Here is an 18767-nt window from a genome sequence, read left to right on the forward strand (position 1 = left end):
AGATTGACAGATTAACCATTTCAAAGAACTCCAAAACTCAGAATTGCCAAGAAACTCCATCAAATAATGTATAGCCAATATGCTAGATTAACAAGTCAACTATATAAAGAAAATCCATTAAAGATCAAAACTTTATCATACCTCTAGACTTTTGTAGCATCACTTCTTCAAAATGCAGGAGACCTGTCAAGTGATTCCTTTTGTTGATAACACAGCAAAAACCATAGAATCTTGAAATGGGAGAATTCTATAAATAAACTAAAAGCTCCTAACTTTTTCCAAGAATTGTGGAGATCTTCTTATCTATATGCACAATTTTGTGAAAAGGGTAAAAAAGATTCAAACTTTATGTATCTAACAAGCAAAACAAAACATGGGAAATTAAATTTAATGTTTCTAAGTGAAGATTTTGCTACCCTTTTCTTTATAGATGAAAAATTCTATATATATAAAGCTAAAAGCTCCTACTTTTTTTCCAAGAATTGCGGGGATCTTCACATCTATATGAACAATTTGTGAAAAGGGTAAAAAGATTCAAACTTTATGTATTTAACAAGCAAAAAGAAACATGGGAATTCAAATGTAATGTTTTTAAGTAATGATTTTGCTACCCTTTTCTTTATTGACGAAAAATATTGAAAAGATGGTTTCAAGAATCTTGTCTCTCTCTAAAAAGTTGCTTTTGAGTGCTTCAAAGGGTCACTAACTGTCAACTTTCTAGGCATTTTACATACACTTTTTCAGAAAAATATTCATATGGACTTTTGAGATTCGGACAGCTTCTTTGTTGCTGTTTTTTTTTTGGAAAAATTGTACATGAGGACTCAGAGGAAGTGAAATCAGATGGTGATGCTAGCAATGGTGTCATCTTCTTTTTTTTAAAAATAAAATAAAAATAACAACTATTTTTTTGCTTATAATACATCATGCACGTCTAGACACCTCAATTTGTTTCAATTGCGTCTATGATAACATTGCTCGTATTCACAATCTTGATGAAATAATGGCGGGTAATTAATAGAACTTGAACATAGTACAATATGCATTGTAGATTTGGAATCACATAATGTTGATGGACACCTGATGCTGGAGTGACACATAAATTTACATTAAACACTCCATACATATCTAGACACCTCGATCTTTCTTATTATATCTGCAATGACATTGCTCATATTCAAGACCTTGATGAAGTAATGGCGAGTGAATTAATTCAATTTGAAGAGGGTATAATAGTCATTGTTCTGAATTCAAAATCAAATAACGTTGGTGTTGGTATTGGTAAACGTTTGATACTGACATGACACATAAATTTTGAAGGTGTCTAAATGATTATTTTTAAATACTCCGTACACATCTAGACACCTCAATTCGTTCTTATTATGTCTGTGATGGCATTGTACTTATTCACAACTTCGATGAATTAATGGAGGGTGAACTAATAGAATTTTAAGAGGGAACAATAGACATTGTTCTAAATCATAATATTGGTGTTAGTAGACACCCGATGCTGACGTGTCACATAAAATTTAGTAGTGTTCTAACTAATTATTTTATAAGTTGGAATGCTCAACCAACATAATAAAAACGGATTGATGTGCCTAGATGTGTATTCTCAAAATCGACGTATTTAATTGTCAATTAAGATCAAGTTAAAATATCTATCTACACATTATATTTATTCCTTTTAACCGACTACCTATCATAAAAAAATATTTTCATGTACATAAAATAAAAATACAGGCTACTACATACACATTATCCTTTCCCAACATCGGGAACATCATTTGTAATGATATTGATTGTTGTTGTTCTAAATATCCCCCTTTTAGTTATTTGGTGTTGGTATAATATTTTAGGCAATTAAACTAAATAAGAAATATGCAACGTGATGACCATTCATCCCCTCATCATCAAATCATAATTCATAAATAAGAAAATTAATCATCATGGTCATAAGGTGAAGGTTACCTACTCTATTTTTCATCTTTTTTATAATTAAAAAATAATAATTTAAGATCAATAATATATATTCTAAATTGATAAATAATGAAATCATCCCTCTATTCTTCTCCATCTATATATTAAACTGTTGTTTGCAAGCAATATATCAGTAAGGTTCAAACTCAGAAGTCGTAACATATATATCTAATGCACAGATAATACTTGTTGCCTTTTTATCACTAGATCAAAACTCCGAAACCAATGCTATTTTCATTTTTAATGTAAGAATATCTTGAAGATAAAATCCCTAAACAAAAACAATAATTTTGTATAAATTAGTGTAAGAATATCTTTGAATATCTTCTATTGTATATTAATCAATTCTATCGCATTTAATTATGCAAAAAGATTCTTTTTATTTATTCAAAGTCAATGTTAAAGCTCAATTTTGTCCTTAGATAAATGAAATAATAATTTGGTCAACATGAACAATAATTAATTTATTTTATCTTTTGGACCATTAATAAGATAGTATAATAAAATATACATGAACTACGTCGACAATTTCTATCATTAACGCGGAGAGTAACTAAATTATTATTGTTATATATTTCATCGCTCTCAAAATACTAATCGTTCTTATTTTGAAATATTGATCTTTTTTTGTTTAGAAGTTGAAAGTAATTTCTAGTTTTTATTAATAAAAAAATAAGGACTTCAAAGAGAAAAATTAGAACAAGGGGTGAGGTCTTACCTTGAAAAACTACAAATACCTTAATTATAACATATGAATAGAGTAAATAGTCAATGAAAAAAAATATTATGTCTCAACACATAAATAAAAGTAAAATATCAAATACTCCTCCTAGCTAATATTAACGTGTAAATAAAAAATACGATAAATATTTTATAACACGGAGGAAGTACTTTATTTTAATTTAGGTATATTATTAATTTTCCATGCCAACATATGGATCCCATTAAATTCTCTTGTATGGAACATGCCACAATATCTGAAACTTCATAGAGGTTTATGTACATTCTTGACTTATTTATGGGATATAAGAAAATAATTTTGTCGTGTAAGGAAATTATTTTTTGTAAAAAATATTATTTCACAATTTTGATAAGATTTAAATTGTGAAATATATAGTGTTGGTGTATTTTTAAACGTATTCGTTTAATTAAAAGTAAAATAAATTAATTGAGCTAGAGTTCGGTCTAACAAGAAGTCAAATTAGTTTTTATAAGTTAAAAATATTTAATAAATTGAGATGAAGAAAATATTTGTAGCTCTTACAGTTGGTTTCAACTTTCATATTGTTCAAAGCATATTTGGACTGATCTTATTTTTGAATTTAAGATTAAAAAATATATTTTATTGTGTAATACATAGGCTAGAATTATAATATATAAACAATAACTCAGTTAAGAAAAAACATTATTACGACCTCTAAAAAGATAAAGGAAGCAAGAAATTAAAAATATCATTATTTATTAATGTGAAACAAAACGATAAATATATATTAGCAAATGAAAAAAAATGTAAAGTAAAAAAGACAATTTAGACTTAAATAGAAATACTTTGGAGGACGACTGCCTCAATAGTTAGGCCAGGCCCAAAAACAACAAAGCACACCCCACTCAAGGCCTTCACCCGTGCTACACAATCCTTTATTGATAGAAGTTTTCTTCATCTCATCCAAAACAAATAGTACAGTAGCACTGCTCATGTTCCCATAGTCACTCAACACATGCCTTGTAGCTTTGAGTTTTTCAGGTTTTAGGCCCAATTTTAGTTCAATTTGGTAGTCAGCTCCTGGAATGTTCACATCACTAGTGCCTAGTGATGCAAAAGATCAAATGGGTAATCTAATAGATATGGGCTGGCCCCATTCATTGATGGCCTTTTGGGTGGCCTCTTGGCCGGCCTAGTTTTGGAACCTCAACAATTGTTATTTCTTGTCTAGCGTCAAGAGAAGGTGCATTATATTCACAAATGTTAGGGTTCTTTTTCAAGATTTCCTCGGTTAAGTGTGAGTATCTCTTCTTAATCATTGATTTAGCACCTACAATATATGATCAAAAATGTAAACCAACGTCAATTAAAACATAATTTGAGTTCCAACACGAAGAAATCAAGAAAATTCAATATTAGTATATAAATAAAAAAATAATTTTAACATTATAATTAATCTCAAAAACAAAGAACAACAATTAGCCAAAGCAAAAACTCAAGATCTTCGACCCTTTGTTCTTTCACTCAGAGACTTTTCAGTGTATGTATTTTCTTAAGCTTGGTTTCAATATGTATAAATGGAGAAATTAGATGAAGATTAATAAGATATCGACATTAAATAAATTATTTTAAAATAATTTGCATATAGCCCCCCTAACTAAATATATTTTATAAATTAAAAGAAGAGAATAAAATATAATCTTTACAAGAAAACATTTTGAATTATTGGAATTATGCAAATCAAGATAACAAAAAGATTACAATTGGAAGGATTGGCTGTTCCGATGGCCAACACATTAGCAGGTCCCTTGGCCCGTTGTGCCCTACTAAGCTCCTCGATAGTGACTATTTTCGCCGATGGCGGCAAATTGGAACACAAACATTTTATCATCTTTATACAAGATATTTGCTTTTTTACTAAGAAATTGTATTAGTATTTATTTCAAGAGGATTTACATGCAAATGATATAACAACATTAGTTACTATATATATATATATACTAGTCCTAGGTTCTATATTAGTGGTTCATTTTCCATTTTACATGCCAACTAAAAAAATTATAAAAAAGGAAGAAAGGTATTTTAGTAAATTTACTCTTAAAACTCTTTTTTAATATTCTATTTGTGTGTTTTATTTATCAGTATCAGTACGGAGATTAACAATGGAGAAGCTTTATAATATTTATACTTTTAAAAAAGAATCAATTTTAAGGACAAAATGAAAATAAATGGATTGATTTTGTAAACTGACAAGTAATTTAGGACAAATATTTTTAATAATGTAGACAAGTAATATAAAATGGAGGAAATAATTTTTAAATCTAGAAATTAGCTATTTAAGGAGTATTAAATTTTTAGATACGACAACTAGCTAGGAATCATAAATTGGAAAAATATTACTAATATTTTCTATCCCATTGTTGAGCATTTTTTGAATAAAAAATTAGGAGCAAGGGAAGGAGATTAAAAGGTGGAGAATCGAATCCTCATTAACAAAATAAAATTAAAGTTAAATAATAATTAATTGAACTACTAAAATTCCATAATCCAAAACAAATCAGGATTCACATGTAATATTAAAAATCATCAATTAGTTGTAAAACCAATAATGGGGTACTATGTGGAAGTTAAGAACATAATTTTCAAATAACAATAATTCATATGATAATAGAGAATTATATAATCTTGAGAATCATAAATCTATAGAAATTCAATTTTTTATTTTATTTTTAGAAAAGGATATGTATTTATGTTTCTTTTAGTAGCTTTAGTCAAGACCCATAAAAGTTGACTTGGCATATCGTATCAATAATTTATTTAGAACTCAATATAAATTATTTTTCTCGAAAATTCATAAAGCATATAGCTTTTTATAAGACACTAATAACACTAGTGATATTTAATTCAACCTCACATTATTTCAATAAGACTAATCAAGTCGTAGATTGTTCGGCCAAATTACCTACCAATGTTGTAGAAGGTTCCTTTTTCTAAAAATGATATTTCTCTCATCAAAAGTCTCTTTGTGGTGAAGGAGGTATGACAGATTCTACCGATCTATAAATAACGTGTGAACATATAATTTTTGAATAGTTATCAATATATATTAATCGACTATATATCTAGTTTTTAATATAACAAAAGTATACACAATATATACTATTAGTTTATATTATATGTCTAATATATGTAGTATAAAGCATATATACTATTTATATATTTTGTTTATATTATATAAACTAAATAACTGAATAGTTCAAATTCATAATTATCCCTAAAAAAATAAGGAGGGTGGGGAGGGGAAATGTTGCCTAACCTCTTGATCCTAGTTAAGGGGTTAAGTCTATCATTTCTATATACATTTTCATCTCAAAATCTACCCATCTTTCTAATTCGATTCGATAATTTTAGTTTACGATTTTTAAAAAATATATGCAATGTAAAGTTGAGTTTACGGTTTTTAAAAAATATATGCAGTGTAAAGTTGAGGTGGTAAGATACTGCTTCACTCTTTTTTTTTTAATATATGAAACGGTTAAGATTTCTTCATTGATGTATATAATTTTTTAATGAAAGAGATTGAATATTTAATCGTTCTTGAATCTTAGTAGGCTATGGCCTAGGAGATCCCACGTATTTCTTCTTCTCCAATTTATTTTCGTGCATTATTTAACAACTACTATCTTTTATCAATCGTAGGGGTACTGTGCCTGGTACGCTATTGAAAAATTCGGTTCGATTTTAGTTTACGATTTAAAAAAAATATTATATCATTGTTATATTAAATTAATTTGGTATTATTTAAGAGTTTGATTTTTGATATTTTACTGAATGGTAAAGTGGTGATCATAGTTTGGTCATCTTCGACTTACATATATTCGTTTAATTAAAGATCATGACTTTGACTTTTCAACAAATATTTCAATTATATCATATTAATACTTTACACTAGTAGAAATATTCAAAATAAAGTACTTCCTCCGTTTCAGAAAGATTGGTCTGGTTTGACTTGACACAAAGTTTAAGAAATTAAAGAAGACTTTTGAATCTTGTGGTCCTAAATTAAAGTTATGTCAAATGTACAAAATTGCCCTTAATCTTGTGGTCTTAAACATGCCACGTGGAAAGCAAAAAGTAAAATGTTACTAAAAAAGGAAAGAGGTCATTTTTTTGAAACTGACTGAAAAAGAAAGGAGGTCATTCTTTGTGAAACAGAGGGAGTATAAATAATTCTCTTTGTTAAATCAATCACCTAAAAATACCATTTAAATATATTAAAATAGAGTAGTCCAAGTTTCAACATCTAAATACTGTAGTTATCTAATATCTCGTAGTTGTCCTATTATGATTGGTTTTATTCTAAGTTCTAACTTATCTTTTCAGACAAGAAGAGCATTTATATAATTGCCTCCTATCCTTATCCTATTGTGATTGCTTCTATTCTATCTAATAATCTTTTTGGGCAAGTATTATTGGGCAAGAAAAAAAGTTTTAAAAAATTGGGATAAAAAATATATCGAAACTTTACTAGTTTAGGAGTTAATTATTGAGATACATTCTAGTTGTAATATTATGAATCTTACCATATTTTGGTGCATCCTAATACGTCAAGATACATGTATCTCGGGATACATAGGGTGTGTAATTTGTTTTAGATACACTGTGTCTAATTAGTGGATTCATATGTATTTGAGATGCATAACAAATCTCCCTCGCCTCACTTGCCTCTGTTCCATCTCACTCGCTACTTTCCTATGTATTTGGTATCCCAAATACATGTGAACCACACTAGATACATACATATACATGTATCTAGTGTATATCTAGTGTGATCACATGTATCTAATATACATGACTATCTCACTTACCTCTCTCCCTATTTTAGTGTACCTGGTTGCAAAAATGCATATATCTAGATATATTTTCCTCAATATATAGTAGAAAACTCATAATTAACGATAAGATACGTAATTATTTGAAACTATAGATATAATTAGTATATATAATATAGATATATGTCTAATAAGATAGTTTTTCCAAAATATTTCATAACTAAATGCCATTATAATTTTTTAGACTTGACATATATTTATAAAAGTAGACATTTACACTTGACAGAAGTGTCTTGACATGTCTCCATTATGCCTAAAATGAATAAATCAAGAATAGAGCTAAAAGATGAAAAAAAACAAATAGAAGACTCCATAATTATGAAGTGAAAGAGCTAGAAATTATGGACTGACAGTCTAGGGGTGGGGGTTGTATTTTTTTTTTTTTTAAGTTATACTTTATAATTTATAAACAAAAAATCATACATGTCATTTAGAGGGTATTTTGATTGACTTAAAAGTTGATCAAACCTATTTTTAAATCAGTTTTTGACTTCTGAAAGTGTTTGACAAAATAAATAACTTAAAATAAGTCAAAAATGAGTTAAAATAAATTAGAAAGTGTTTGACAATATAAAAAATGACTTAAAATAAGTCAAAAATCAAAAATAGATCTCCCCCTACTTTTTATTTTTTGACTTAAAAGCCATTTCAATTTAACTTTTTATTTTTAATTTAAAAACTACTTTTTTCAAGTCAATCTAAACGAGCTAGTAATTATTTAACACATTAGAAGTTGCTCTTATACATATGGGTGCTTAAAAGACACTTTTATAAAGTGCAAATGTCTATCTTATTACTGGCTAAATTAGACTACAATCTTATAAAAGGCTATATATATATATTTTATAAGTACCTACCGATATCCTATTGTGATTGATTTCATTCTTCTAACTATTCTTTTCAAATTAAGTCAGTCAACCGTCCAACCTATTAGTGATATTGTTGATTCTGAATCTAGATTCGCAAAATTTTAAAATACGTCACTAAGGTCTGCTTATTTATATACTCAATATCTCTCTTGTACTTTTGTCGATGTGAGAACTTCTTATCCTAAGTTGGGATAAAGTCATATTCGAGCAACAATGTTTATATTTTTGAGGGGCGGGTGAGGGGACGTTACAACGTCAAAAGGCCTATATAAAGAGAGACTATATGCATACAAAGTCTTATTCATTCTATTCTACTACTACCATAAAAAATAAAAAAAAACCTAGCAAAAAGACTTAGCTCACTATTTTTTCCGGCGAAAATGATCACCGCCGTCGAGATCCAACGGGCCATGGGGCTAGCCACCGTGTTGGCCATCGGAACATCCAATCCTCCCAATTGTTTTGATCAAAGCGCTTATCCTGACTATTATTTTCGTGTCACTAATAGTGAGCATAAAATTGAACTTAAACAAAAGTTTAAGCGCATGTGTAAGATAATATTTTATTCTTTTATGGTACATATATTCCATTTTACTTGAAGATTATAAATGTACAAGGGTATATAAAGGGATTAGTAACATCTAACTAGCTATATATGCATTACTTTGAAGATTTTGGATTCAATAAAAGAAACAAATGCATATTCAACCAATAAACCAAAATTATAAACATTTAAGTTTTAAGTGATATGTTAGGATGGGATATTGGCTAACTTTAATTAATTATGTTTTCATATGTTGCAGGTGACAGATCAATGATTAAAAAGAGATATTTTCACTTAACAGAGGAAATCTTGAAAAAAAATCCTAATTTATGTAAATATAAAACACCTTCTTTCAATGTTAGACAAGAAATTGCGATTGTTGAGGTTCCAAAACTTGGGAAGGAAGCAGCTGAAAAGGCGATCAATGAATGGGGCCAGTCTAAGTCAAAAATTACTCATTTGGTCTTTTGTACCACTAGTGGTGTGGATGTGCCTGGGGCAGATTACCAACTCACTAAGCTTCTTGGACTTGACCTATCAGTCAAGCGATTCATGATGTACCAACAAGGTTGTTCTGCTGGGGGCACTATTCTTCGATTGGCTAAGGACTTAGCTGAAAATAACAAGGGTGCTCGAGTCCTTGTTGTTTGTTCAGAAATTAATTTGCTATGCTTCCATGCACCAAGTGAAACCGAGATTGACGTTTTGATTGGGCAAGCCTTATTCAGTGATGGGGCATCAGCTGTCATTGTTGGTTCAGATCCAATCATGAATGTGGAGAGGCCTTTGTTTGAGCTTGTATTTGCAACACAAAATCTTCTTCCAGATAGTGGACATGCAATTATTGGTAACCTTAATGAGGCTGGGCTGATAGCTAAAATACATAAGGATACTCCAATGCTGATTTCAAAAAATATTGAAAGGATCCTAGTTGAAGCATTTCAACCTCTTGGCATTTCTGATTGGAACTCAATCTTTTGGGTATCTCATGCAGGCGGACGCGCAATTTTGGATCAAATTGAATTAAAATTGGGCTTAAGGCCTGAAAAACTTAAGGCTACAAGAAATATCATGAGGAATTATGGGAACATGGGCAGTGTTAGTGTTTTGTTTGTGTTGGACGAGATGAGGAAAGCCTCTATCAGAGCAAAATTAGGCACCACTGGAGAAGGCCTTGTCTGGGGAGTACTTTTGGGTTTTGGGCCTGGGTTAACTATTGAGGCAATTGTCCTCCGTAGTGTATCCATTTAGGCTGGGATACATTATTTTTGGACAAATTACAGAAATACACACCTTTTGTTTCACTTATTTCCATTATCCCCTATTATTTTTAAAAATATCTAAAATCCCTTATTTCTTTAATGTATCCGAGCTGCATATTAAAGTATTCGAGCCAGTATTTAATGTATCCGAGCTACATATTATGTATTCGAGCTAGTTTTTAATGTATCTGAGCTACATATTAATGTATCCGAGCCAGTATTTAATGTATCCAAGCTACATAATAATGTATCCGAGCCAGTATTTAATGTATCCAAGCTACATAATAATGTATCCGAGCCAGTATTTAATGTATCCAATTTTTTTAATTTGTAAGGGATTAATGTAATTAAAACTTATTAGGGATAGATTGTAATTTCATATTAAAACTATGAGATTTATGTAATTTACCCAACATTTTTGGGATACATAAAAAAAGACTCATATTTACTAAACGTAATAGTATATGTTTGTTTTCAAAATATATACGAAATCACACATGTTGAATCTCACTTATGATTTTGTGTAAAGTTCATATTAGGTTTTTGAGAGAAGCCACATTTCGAATCTCGAGATTACATCTACAATAATTCCCTCAAATTAACGTATGTATTATAGGGGGTGTCAAATGGGTGGGTTGGGTTGAAATTGGAGATATTAAAATGGATTGAGATAGAAATCGGGTTGGGTCTTGACCCGTCCAAGTTTACTTTGGGCTCAAATGGGTTGGGTTCAAATGGGCTAAAAAATGGGTTGGGTCTTGACCCGCCCAATTTGACCCGATTAATCTCAATAATTTTAACATAGTGATATTTAACTTTTATAATCACAATTCAAATTTCTGCTCAAGATTTTTTTTAAAAAAAAGTAACAAATTGATAGATAAATCCTAAAGATGTTAAATAGATAATAATTCATACCTTTAATATAGGAACATATCTTAGTAAAGAGTTTTAAAACGGGTTGAAATTAGAGATTGAATTGAGCTCAATTGAGGATTCTCTTAAAATGGGTTAGGCTTGAATGAGTTGAGATTGAACCCAATTCAAATTATTTTTAGCCCAACTCTTAAAATTCTAAACGGGTAACCTATGTTTGGGTTCATTTTTGACACCCCTAATGTATTATATTGCTAACGGCAAACTCTAGCTTATCATAGAAAGATGGTTTTAGTATTTTCATTGTAACAAGTGATACGAGTAAAAAGTACCATATCGATTAATTAATTGTAATTTTAATAGAAACCAATTCAAAAGTAATTTGTAATAAAAGAAAAATGTAGGGTCTCATAGCCAATATATTGACCAAACAATGATTAATTGAAATATCTTTTATCAAAATATCACAGTATACCTAAGTTAAATTCTTTTTATCTCTTTCTATATAAAATAAAATATTGAATCGACTCATGAAAAAGCTCCTAACAACATAACAAAGCGACTTGAAATATTTTAAGTCATGAGTTCGACTCTTAAATTCGATTAGTGACTTATTTTTTTTATAATTGAGGATAAATCCATCAACAGTAACACACCAACAATAAATATAGTCACGACTTATAGATAAAATATTAAGTTCTCATTAGTCTGTAGGTTGCTAGGTGGATTCATTAATGGAATTGATACAGATTTATATTAGTTAAATCAATAAATTTAACATATCGAAGGATTAAATCAAGAAAATAAAGTAAGGTACTATTTTGCCTTTTCTTTTCTTCCCCATTTTCCCTTCAAGTTATTGTTTTCTAATAATTTAAGAGAAAACTAGAAAAATATACTCCATTTGAACACTAAAATGTGCAAAATCTTTAAAAAAAAGAAGAAGAAGAAGAAGAAGAAGAAGAGATGGACCTAAATCAATTATTGAGGCAGTCGTCCTTCGAAGTGTATCTATTTACGCCAAAATATTTTACCATTACAGATAAAATCGAAAAAAATAATAATTTAATCTAATTATCTTAAAATTTTAAAATAACAAAAAAAAGTTGTGATAATTATTCTAAAGAAATCACAATAAATAATTTAAAACACAAAAAAATGCGACTTTTATAGGAGGTACTTAACTTAGTTATGTGCTATAAGAAAATAGTAAGAAAATTAAAGCGAATAAACAATTCAAACTTTAACCAACCCAAATAGTATAAGTCTCAAAGGTAACCTAAATAGTGACACTATGGAAGCATGTCATACTCAAAACCTTCACTTGTGTCACCCAAATCCTTCCTTGATTTTGATTAAATTTTATTCAAAATTGTAACAGTCTGAAAAAAAAAGAGAAGATAATCAAAGAGTTTTTCTTTAATGTGATTTTTTCACATATATTTTAAATGTTTGAATTATAAATTATCGTGACATATAATATTTTCTTAGATAGTTTGTAAATTTATATTACTTTTATTTGAAAAAAATTGAAGATATTGTAATTGAATTCACCTTGAAATTTAGATAGTTTTACTTTTGTACGTAGTCCAAATGTGTTGCATAAAGTAGGATTACTTGTCCACTTGAGTAATAATACAAGCGAGCTAGTCCCCGAAAAGGCTCCACCCGTAAGTTTCTTTGTCGTTGGAAGAAAAAATATCTCTTAAGTAATATATTTGAAACCATTGAAAATGTGCTATCCAAGTGTGTGCTAACATATATATTTTCTGCTAGACAAGTGAATCTACATTTAGATTTTTTTTTCCCCCAATAATATATATGTATGGTTCCTCCTCTGTTCGATCTCCATATTTTTCGTCGTTACATCATTCGATATTTTTAGCTATGGGTAATTTATTGATGAGTTAAAAAAAAGTTTTTATATGAGATAAATGCTTAATTTCTCTCTTGAGTTTCACGTAGGATTTGTGTGATTATCGCATCACGTCTCCTTAGTGTAAACTTAATTCATTCTTTGCTGGTAGAAAGGAATACTAGTATGTTTATTAAGGATTACTAGTATGTTTATGTTAGAATAGGAATAGGCTATACAATCCGAATTGAAAAAAAAGTTATTGATTTATCAGTATTGGGTTATTGGTTTAGCGGTTTTGATAACGGTTTTGATTTTTTTTGTTATCGGGTTATCGGTTTTTAACGGTTTGAAGTTTTTTCTTAATGGGTTAACCGATAATCTGATAGTAAATTAAATAATTATATTTATACGATTTTGTATATAAAGTCCTTGACTTAGAGTTTGATTTCCTACTTTTATTTTTGGTTGTCTCAAACACTTGGTTATTCTATTATGTAAAAGTGTTTGCTTTTGGCAAGATGTAAGTTGTGAACTCATGTGCATGGTTTCTTTGGTTTGCCACCTTGTTTCTAAGTGATCTTCAATGTTTTTTTTGTGTCAAATATTAACGGTTAAACCGATAACCGAACCGATAACGATGAAAAACCGATAAACCAATAACCGATAAGCCAATATCTTAATGGTTCTATAACGATTTAGCATCTCTACAAATTGATAAACTTTAAAACCGAACCGAACCGACCGATACACAGCCGCCTTAACGCAACAACAATTTAATAATATTCTTCCCTTATATTTCTCATAGAGAATATATAGAAGTACTTCTTCTAATTCATAAAAAGTTGTGAAGGAGGTTTTTCCTCGCCCCATCGTCTTTGCTTCGCTGGCCTTAGGATTTGATTGATAAACTTTTTTGTACTGAATTATTTGTTTATATTTTCAGTTTTTGATATTATTTTCAGAAAAAAACAATTAAAATTTCATTGAATAGCTAGGTTTGTCCTATTGTGAATTATTTTATTCAAAATAATAACTGTTCTTTTCGTACAAAAATAGAGCTCATTAGAAGTCTCGGATTCGAGTTTTGAGTATGAAATTTTTTTCGATAGGGAGCACTATCTCCGGATGGAGCCTTATCTGTTGCAAATTTGAATTAATTGAACTCCAATACAAATATCCTAGACATCGAGATATTTTAAAAAAAAAGTACAATAGAGCTGGACAAAAATGTAAAAGAACAATTATACACTTACCTACCAATGTTCTCTTCATGTGATGATTGATTCTATTCTAAGTTATAATTGTTGAAGTTTTGATGTGAGTAAGAAATTAAGATAAAAAATAAAAATTTGAAGCTAAGTTTATCGATCAATTTACATTGTATTTAGAAATGAAGAGGTTTATTCTTACTTTCTAATTGAATTTTGAATCACTTTTACATGTTTTTCTTACTAACAAAAATCAAGTATGATTTGAGGCTGACTTTGAGTTCGACGTAGTTATAGGCGCTAGAGGTACTGCTACTCTTGCAACAACATGTGTATCTATTTTATATTGAGAGAAAGTAATCCATAACCTTGGATAAAATGAGGAGATTGACAACACTCTTCAAAAATAAGTCTGAGGGTTCATTTGAAACAAATCTCTTTACTATTACGAGATAGAGATAATATTTACTTAGTGGAATTTCACTGCTATGTTGTTGTTTGTTGATGTCTTCAAAATGTATGGATAAAAATGAGCCAACAATGATTCATATTTGAAAGGACAATTAATAAAAGGCCATGTTATATAATTCCAAAATGCCTATATAAAGAGAGACCAATATGCAAAGTAAAAAAAATATATTCATTCTAAATACTACAAGAATTAGAAGGGAAAAAAAAACCATAGCAAATAAAATCACTATTTTTTTTCCGGCGAAAATGTATTGAGTGATTATGGGAACATGGCTAGTGCTTGTGTTTCATTTCACAATATCAACCATATTTATTTATTATGTTTCATTTCCTCTTGGCCTTATTGTATCTAAATTAAATTGAGTAAAATAATTAATATATTTGAAAATATTAAAAACATGCTATCCAAGGGTCTGCTAACATATATATTTTATGCTGGCCAAGTGAATCTATATGGTCCCTCCTCTGTTCGATCTCCGTATTTCTCATTATTACATCATTCAATATTTTTAGCGTTGAGCAATTTAGCAATTAATTATAAAAAAAAGTTTTTAGATGAGAGAGATGCTTAATTCTCTCTCGAGTTTCATGTTAGATTTGTGTGATTATCTCATCACGTCTCCTTATTGTGAACTTAATTCATTTTTATGGATCAAACACATTTTTATATAGAAACCTCTTTCTCCTTAATTCTTTGCTGGTAGAAATGAAGACTAGTGTGTTTATTTATATATAGAAGTACTTCTTCTAGTTCATATATAACGCCCGCCTTAGGGTTTGATTGATATACTTTAATTTTTGTACTAAATTAATTATTTTCTTTTTTTCAGTTTTTGATATTATTTCTGAAAAAAATAATAATTTAAATTCCACCAAATAATTTCCAACTTTAATTTGAAAAGGACATACTCCTTCCAAACAGACATCAAACCTTTTTTGAACAGGTGTTTTCACACCATTTCAACTCATAATTTCAGGTATAAATAGATAGATTTACCCTCCTTTTCTACATTGAATTCCGAATCGCTACTGCATATTTTTTCACAAACAAAATTTGAATCTTCTGTACGATTCGAAACTGCTTTTGATGAGTTCGATAAAATTGTAGATGTTTGAGGTACCACTACTCCTGCAACAGGTGAATTCATTTAACCTAGAAAAAAGTAATTCATAACATCGCAAATACAGTAACAGATTTATAAATTCTTTGAAACATACAATAAATTTTGTGGTATTGTAAATGTATTATATAATTATATTAATGTCACTTATATTGTTGAATGATGACCATTTAAACAAGTTTGGTTACAAAAAAATGTTTTTTTTAAGGTGAATACACACGTTTAACATGTGTATTTTTTTTTTTTACTAAAATATTTGTCTTTTTTGGGTGTAAGTAGGTGTAATATTATTTCAAAAGAAATGTATTGGAGGATCCTTTTCTATGGGCCTCAAAATCACAGATGGAAGTGATTGGTTTTATTCTAATAATAACTATTCTTTTCGTACGATAGAACTGTTATCAGAGGTTTTGAGTTCGAATTTTGAGTATGAAAAAGTTCTTAATAGGGAGCACTATCTCCGGATGGGGCCTTATTTGGCGTAAATTTAAATTAGTTGGACTCCAATGCAGATATGAAACACCAAGAGTGAATTTTTTTTTCTTAGAAAAGTACAATAGATCTGGACAAAAATGTAAAAGAACAATTATAAATTTACCCACCAATGTTCTCTTCGTGTGATGATTGATTCTATTTTAAGTATTTATGTGGAGAGAAAATAATCCATCACCTTGGATAAAATGAGGAGATTGACAAGACTCTTCAAAATAATAAGTCGAAGATTTTTCGGAAACAACCTCTTTATTTTTACAAGATAGGCGTACACTTTATCCTCTCGATTACTTATTGGGATTTCACTGGTATATTGTTGTTTGTTGGTGTCTTCAAAATGTATGGATAAAAATGAGCCAACAATGATTTATATTTGAAAGGACATTTAATAAAAGGCCACGTTATACAATTCCAAAATGCCTATATAAAGAGAGACCAACATGCAAAGTAAAAAATAAATATATTCACTCTAAATACTACAAGGAGGGGGGAAAAAATCCTAGCAAATAAAATCACTATTTTTTTCCGGCGAAAATGGTCACCGTTGACGAGATCCGACGGGCACAACGGGCCATGGGACCCGCCACCGTGTTGGCCATCGGAACAGCCAATCCTTCCAATTGTTACGATCAAAGTACCGATGCTGACTATTTTTTTTCGTGTCACTAATAATGAACATAAAACTGAACTTATGAACAAGCTTAAGCGCATGTGTAAGATAATTAATTACTCTTCTTTTTATTTGTGGTACATATTCTATTTTACTATTTGTTATACTCTCTCATTTTCAATTTGTTTGTCATATTTTAATTCAGTACAACATTTAAAATAAAATAATTGTGGTCTTAAATTAAAAGTATGTATATCAAAATGTCCTTTAATCTTATAGTTTTAAATATGTCACGTGAATTTAAATTAAAAAGTTGCTAAATAATATTAATGTACGAACAGATCGATATATGTACGTATGCATGCATGTCTCTAGCTCTATGATCTATATATATATATATATAATAAGTAAAGTCTCACAAAAATGTTTAAAATGTATAAGGGGATTTGAAATAATTGACTAGTTTTGTATATTACTTGACGATTTTGGATTATTTTTTATTTGCCACTTTCACCTAAGAAATAAATAAATAAATTAGAATGTAAATTAATATAAGCATTAAATTTTAATGCTTTTACGTACCTAGGTAGGAGCATTTTAACGCGGTGTTTGGTAAATTCCCTAATTATGATTTAGTTAACTTAATGTTGTTTTACAATTTTCAATATGTTGTTGCAGGTGACAAATCAATTATTAAAAAGAGATATTTTTATTTAACTGAGGAAATCTTGAAAAAAATCCTAATATTTGTGAATACAACGCTCCATCGTTGAATATTAGGCAAGAAATCACGATTGTTGAGGTGCCAAAACTTGGGAAGGAGGCAGCTGAAAAGGCCATCAATGAATGGGGTCAGTCAAAGTCCAAAATTACACATTTGGTATTTTGCACCACTAGTGGTGTGGATTTGCCTGGGGCAGACTATCAACTCACTAAGCTTCTTGGACTTGAACCACCAGTGAAACAATTCATGATGTACCAACAAGGTTGTTTTGGTGGTGGTACTGCTCTTCGATTAGCTAAGGATTTAGCTGAGAATAACAAAGGTGCTCGAGTTCTTGTTGTATGCTCAGAATTAGCCAATTTGGTTTCCTTCCGTAACCCAAATGAAACCGAACTTGAAGTTTTGGTTGGGCAAGCCCTCTTTAGTGATGGGGCATCAGCTGCTATTATTGGTTCAGATCCAATCATGAATGTGGAAAAACCATTGTTTGAGCTTGTATTCGCAACTCAAACTCTACTCCCAGATAGTGAACATGCAATTATTGGTCACCTAACTGAGGCTGGGATGAAAGTCCAGTTACATAAGGATACTCCGATGCTAATCTCAAAAAATATTGAGAGGATTTTAGTGGAAGCATTCCAACCTCTTGACATTTCTGATTGGAACTCCATTTTTTGGGTATCTCATCCAGGTGGACCTGCAATTTTGGATCAAATTGAATTAAAGTTGGGCCTAAAGCCTGAAAAACTCAAGGCAACACGAAATGTATTGAGTGATTATGGGAACATGGTTAGTGCTTGTGTTTTGTTTGTTTTGGATGATATGAGGAAAACGTCTATCAAGGCAGGATTGGGTACTACAGGTGAAGGCCTTGAATGGGGTGTGTTTTTTGGGTTTGGGCCTGGCCTAACTATTGAGGCACTTGTCCTCCGTAGTGTTTCTATTTAGGTTGCAAAAATGTTTAAAATAAATGGAGGATTAGAGAAATGTACTCTATCATTGTTGTCTTTGTATTTGTTGGTAATGAACTACTACTATATTATTCGCAATTAATAATGAAATATGTTAATGTGACATTTTAATATTAATAAAAATATATCATGTGTTATATTATGTATCATGTAATGTCCAGTGTCTCTTTACTCTTATCAATTGTG

General features: G+C 29.7%; 1 protein-coding gene and 1 pseudogene across 1 annotated transcript; both read left to right on the forward strand.

Moving 5' to 3' along the window:
* Window positions 1-8824: 8824 nt before the first annotated feature.
* Window positions 8825-10239, forward strand: LOC125828614 (chalcone synthase J-like). The gene is made up of 2 exons (XM_049507930.1): window positions 8825-8993; window positions 9248-10239. The coding sequence occupies exons 1-2, from the start codon at window positions 8825-8827 to the stop codon at window positions 10237-10239; spliced, it is 1161 nt and encodes a 386-aa protein (XP_049363887.1).
* Window positions 10240-16807: 6568 nt separating this feature from the next.
* Window positions 16808-18558, forward strand: LOC125828628 (chalcone synthase J-like; annotated as a pseudogene).
* Window positions 18559-18767: the final 209 nt, after the last annotated feature.

This window comes from Solanum verrucosum, unplaced genomic scaffold (genome assembly GCF_900185275.1).
Source record: "Solanum verrucosum unplaced genomic scaffold, falcon-dt-bn FXZP01000273.1, whole genome shotgun sequence".
NCBI classification, from domain to species: Eukaryota; Viridiplantae; Streptophyta; class Magnoliopsida; order Solanales; family Solanaceae; genus Solanum; species Solanum verrucosum.

Coding starts and splice junctions, on each gene's coding strand:
- LOC125828614 (XM_049507930.1), top strand. CDS start 8,825: ATGATCACCGCCGTCGAGATCCAACGGGCCATGGGGCTAGCCACCGTG. Junction 8,994..9,247: donor ACAAAAGTTTAAGCGCATGT/GTAAGATAATAT, acceptor CATATGTTGCAG/GTGACAGATCAATGATTAAA.